The following is a 5,347-nucleotide window of genomic DNA, read 5'->3' as shown; positions in this document are numbered from 1 at the left end:
TATTTAACAATATATTATACGTACGTGAAATAAAATTGTATTTTACTGTAGAATTGTTCGTTTTGGAATGCCAGTTTTAAAATTAGAATATTGTTTGGTGGTTTTAACCCAACGGGTGGTCGAGACTGACATTGGCGGGATGCTGGGGACATGGCGCGAAATGGAAGGTCACATCAAAACATTAATTAATCATGTCGAGCGCCATATTGAGGAACATGGGTTTAAATATGTATTAAAAAGGCATTGTGTTACTCATATTGTTAGAAACGAACAATAAATTTGAGATAAAAAAATATATAATAAAGTTACTGAATCGCATTGGGTTATAAAAAATATAGGTTTGTGACTATTGAATCAAAATATAATTGTAACAATGTAATAATTTTTTGTATAATTTCTTTTGATTCATATTAATTGCTTTTTGCAGATTTGTTCGTACGTTGAACGCCTCAGGGTTAACTCAGAAAATAGGGTCAAAAATATTGCTTTTATTACAATATTACATGTAAGTACCCTACAAATATATTTTTTGGTATTCAATGGTTTATAAATAATTATTTATTATTTTACAGGTCGGTCACCCACGACTCAGAAACGATCATTAACATACTTTTAAACCGTTTATTTATAAAATAATAAATATACTCACAGTTTTTTTACGTATATTTAAATAAGCAAAAAAATATTTTCTGCTTAGTTTCAAAGGTTTATCGAAAAACCGACAATTTACATAATTAAAAAAAAACATTTTACACCTATATAAACGAATGAGAATTGTGTTTAAATTTTAGTTTATATCAGAATGTTAATAAAGATGCATACTAAAAATGTTTAATTAATAAAAAAAGTAAAGTGACATTTATATTGTGCAATTATAGTAGTTGGATATTTAATAATATGATTATTAGATCAAAATGGATTCTATTAGTGACAACTGCCATTTCAGTTGGATTTGTTGCAGGTAATATATAAAATAACCAAACAGGTTCAACATATGTAGTTGCGCTTTTAAATACAACAATTCTGATTATTTTAAAAATAAGTAGTTGTTTTATTTTTTAATATCCATATGTATATATTTTATTTATTTATTTATTTAAAATACATTATTAGCTGCTCCTTAAATATTTAAAAAATTGAAGTTGTTAAATAATGCTTATTTTAAGAATAATGTAATTAATATAAATAAAAAAAACTATTTTCTGCTGCAAAAAACATTATTCAATTTATAGGTTTTAATTTTTAAAATTACATTTTGCATCTTATAAAAATTTTAAATGACTATTTTAAAAATTACACGTTGAGTTAATTTATTTAAAGCAGAATTTAGTTTATTATTTTTTTATTTTATAAAATGCTAATATAATATATAAAAACAAAGATCGATTTTTTTATAATATTATAATTTTTGCAGCAACGTGTGATGCGTGACTATTTAAAATATCTGTGATTATATTATTGAATGCAAAGATAATTTATTTATTAGTCTAATTTATATTTAAAATTAATTACTGATATTAAATCTGTTTATAGTTTTTCCAAAAAAAATTAATAAGCGCGAAATATTACAAAATAATTTTATGGCAAAATTATTTTGATTTGGTTATTTACGGTAAAATAATGTAACTAAGCGTTACATATGTGAGTGAAATTATGTAAACAAAGATTTTTTTTTATAAAATAAAATTTGTCTATTTGGACGGTAAGCAATTAGTATATTATACATATTTCCTTCTTTCTCTAATCTCCCAGCAACTTGGCACTAGAGAAAGAAAAAAATAAAAGTCTCTCACTGGAGGCTTCCTTGAAATAATTAATATAAAACTATGGTATGTTTTATATGCTTAGGTGAGTTTGTAATCTGTCAAAATATTGTTCATGCAATATATATTTTAATATATTTGCAAAAGCATTTTTTTGTCACATACAATATTGATTTTAACAGAAAATAATACACAATTTGAATTGATAAAAGTATAATATAGAGTTTATTACTTAACAAATAAATAAAATATAAAATAAATATATAAAATATATGAAAAAGAAATAATGCATCATACAAATACAAATATATTTTAAATATTTATTCTTTCGAAGTAAAAGTTTAAATATCTAAGAAAAACGGAAGTTAATAATAAAACTATAAATAAATTAAATAAGCTCTGTGTCAAAAATATTGTAGTGTTATTATTTTGTAGATTACAAAAATATTAAGAAAGTCCTTGAAAATGAAGTTCTTATTGTATATGTTAAACTTAAATATGTTTTATATTTTAGGACAGAACCACAGGCACAGGGAGAGCGCAGCCAAATATATAGATAAAGCTTTACAAGTTTACGACACTAAAAATTACCTAAACGACATAGGATCGGCGATTTTAAATCATGCATCATGCGGAGGCTGCAAAGCAGCATTTGCTTTTATCTTAATAGTTGTAAAAATTAAAAACGAGCAAGAAGTCAGAGTGACTGTAGCGACTGTGTGTATTTTATTGAACTTGCAAACTATCGAAGTATGCAAAGGAATGGCCAGAATGTTTTCGGTAAATTATTTTATTAAAATATGAACACATTCTATTTATTATTATTTAATTATAAAAAAAGCCAACAGTTTTAAAAATATTACAAAATACAAAACTGAGTCCAGAAGAAATTTGTATTAATATTTTGGGTGACACTTGTGGAGAAACGAAACAAGATTGGAGAGTCGAGCCTTCTCCAGTACAAAAACCACCAGTGCAGCTTTTAGAGCCACATAAACTATTATCTCCGAAGATTAAAGTTCTTCAACTGACTGATCTACATATTGATACTCAATATGTTGAAGGTAATAAACAATTAATTAATTATTTATAATCAGAAATTTAATATTAAATAAACAATAGGTACCAACGCAAATTGTAAAGAGCCACTATGCTGCCGAAGATCAAGTGGAAAAGTAGGAAATCCTTCAGACATGGCTGGTAAATGGGGAGATTATCGATACTGTGATGCTCCACCTAGATTAATAGATAATATGATCAGTCATATAAAAGCTAATCATCCTGTAAGTGCTACATAATAAATAATGTATATGATTATTTATACAAAAAGCTATTCATAGGATATAGCGTATATAATGTGGACTGGAGATGTTCCACCGCACGATCCATGGAATCAAACCAAAGAAGAAGCTTTATATTTAATTGATCAGGCGGCACAGCAGTTGGCAGATGCTTTTCCAAAAACTCCTATATATCCTGTCATTGGGAATCACGAGGCTGTACCGATTAATAAGTATTATAATGATTCTAAAAAAGTGCCTTTTCAATGATTAATTATGATCTCATTTTAGCTTCATATCTCCTAATATGACAATAGATGGTTTCAACATGATGTGGTTGTATGATGGTTTAGATACGATTTGGAGAAGATGGTTACCTGCTAGCACTTCAGAAACTGTACGCTATGGTAGTTATTATTCGATACCAATAAGATCTGGTTTGCGAATCATATCTTTAAATTCTAATTTCTGCTATAATCTAAACTGGTACGTCTGCAGATAAAAATTAAATAAAATATCTATTATTTAATATGAATCTTTTTAGGTGGATGTTAGTTCATGGTGATGATCCTGGAGGCGAGCTAAAATGGCTCGTTAACGAGCTGCAAAAAGCTGAAGACAATAAAGAGAAGGTTCACATATTAAGTCATATACCTCCAGGTAGTTCCGATTGTCTGAAAGTGTGGAGTCGTAACTACAACGAGATTATAAACAGGTACGAAGGAACGGTTATGGCTCAATTTTACGGCCATACGCATTTTGACGAGTTTGAAGTTCAATACGCCATGAACGATACAGGTATGTATATTATATATTATATAATAGCTATTTTCCATCGAAAGTTTATTATTTACAACTTCAACAGCCAGGCCAATAAACGTCGCTTATATAAGTCCGTCAGCTACGCCTTATAACGACTTAAATCCAGGTTATAGAGTTTATTATGTAGACGGAGACCACTCGTCTACAACTAGAGTACGTATATCAAATCCAATTCTAATTTTGCATCTTATAATCATAAACGAAAAATTTAGCAAATCGTCGATCATGAGACATGGATAATGAATCTCACGTATGCTAATGCCAAAGACGACCCGGTTTGGTACAAATCATACTCGGCAATGTCAGCTTATAATATGACTGCTTTGAGACCACAAGACTGGGATGTTGTTATAACTGATATGACCGTAAACGACGAACTGTTTAAAGAATATTATAGGTGAATATCAATTTAGATTAATTTTTTTTTTTTAATTGAACTGTGTGTTTTTTTTTTAGTAATTATTGGAAGCAGAGTGATACCAAGCCAAATTGTGATAGCACTTGTAGAAAAGAAAGGATTTGCGATGCTAGATCTGGAAGATCTCACGACAGGAAACATATCTGTGGTGAAATATACAATTCAATGGATTCGAAAAGTCGCAGATCATGGACCCTAAGAGTTTTTAAAGAATTTTCTATAGTGTAAGTATTTGTTGTTTTTAAAATAAATATACATAAAGTATTCACTAGGGCTTTCTAAGGCAGTAAAATCAAAGTGAAGAGCGTTTAAGTTTTTATTAGACCTTAAAGCGCTCCTTTCTTGGCCTTAAGCCTCATACTTACAACTTGGTCTTAACAACTAACTTTTAAATCTAGTAATATTTTATTACTAAACAAAAAAATAAATTTAATTATGCATACATGTTCGTATATTATTGTGTATATACACGTTTAAGGCAAATATTTAACAATAGGAACAAAATAAACAACAAATAAATTATGATACTAATTATGTCTAAAACTGTAAATATTTTATTTTTATTTTTACAGGACAACGTTATTATTTAGATGGCTACAACCCAATTCAGCTTAAATAAAATATATTGATATTAATTGGCACAAACAAATTAATTCATTAATTAGAAAATTCTTGTAATTGTATTTTATTTGTATTATTAATTAAATTTCTTTGTGCCTTTAATGTGACCGCTGTTATAAAAAGACTAATATAAATTTAATTACATATCAAATGTTTTAATTTTGTTATTATTTATTTAATTAATCTTTTTATAATAAACAATAAATGAGTTTTTGCGTGAATGTGCTATTTTTATTTTATGTCGTTCGATATGCTGTGTATATATTTTCCCCTCCATATTGAACACAAAGGAGCGGTTCTAATTAAAAATAAACGTTTCTTTGTGCGAGTATGCGAGTTCGCAAATTAATTTCTTGAAACAACGAGTCAGTAGAGGATGAAAAGGACGAATGAAACAGAAAAAAATATTAAAAACAACATTAAAAAAATAAAATAAAACAATT

The 5,347-nt window shown here is 27.5% G+C and overlaps 1 protein-coding gene across 1 annotated transcript; it reads left to right on the top strand.

The window, feature by feature from the left end:
* The first annotated feature begins 804 nt into the window (after positions 1-804).
* Positions 805-5,125, top strand: LOC148228694 (sphingomyelin phosphodiesterase-like). The gene is made up of 11 exons (XM_088199802.1): positions 805-961; positions 2,278-2,543; positions 2,605-2,827; positions 2,886-3,046; positions 3,104-3,276; positions 3,335-3,529; positions 3,588-3,841; positions 3,909-4,018; positions 4,078-4,262; positions 4,322-4,507; positions 4,856-5,125. The coding sequence occupies exons 1-11, from the start codon at positions 898-900 to the stop codon at positions 4,896-4,898; spliced, it is 1,860 nt and encodes a 619-aa protein (XP_088055928.1). The 5' UTR covers positions 805-897; the 3' UTR covers positions 4,899-5,125.
* The last annotated feature ends 222 nt before the right edge of the window (positions 5,126-5,347 follow it).

This window comes from Plectrocnemia conspersa, unplaced genomic scaffold, assembly GCF_051122295.1.
Source record: "Plectrocnemia conspersa isolate PC_06_02 unplaced genomic scaffold, ASM5112229v1 ptg000012l, whole genome shotgun sequence".
NCBI lineage: Eukaryota > Metazoa > Arthropoda > Insecta > Trichoptera > Polycentropodidae > Plectrocnemia > Plectrocnemia conspersa.
The sequence above is the reverse complement of the archived record's forward strand: the minus strand, read 5'-3'. Positions and strand labels throughout refer to the sequence as shown.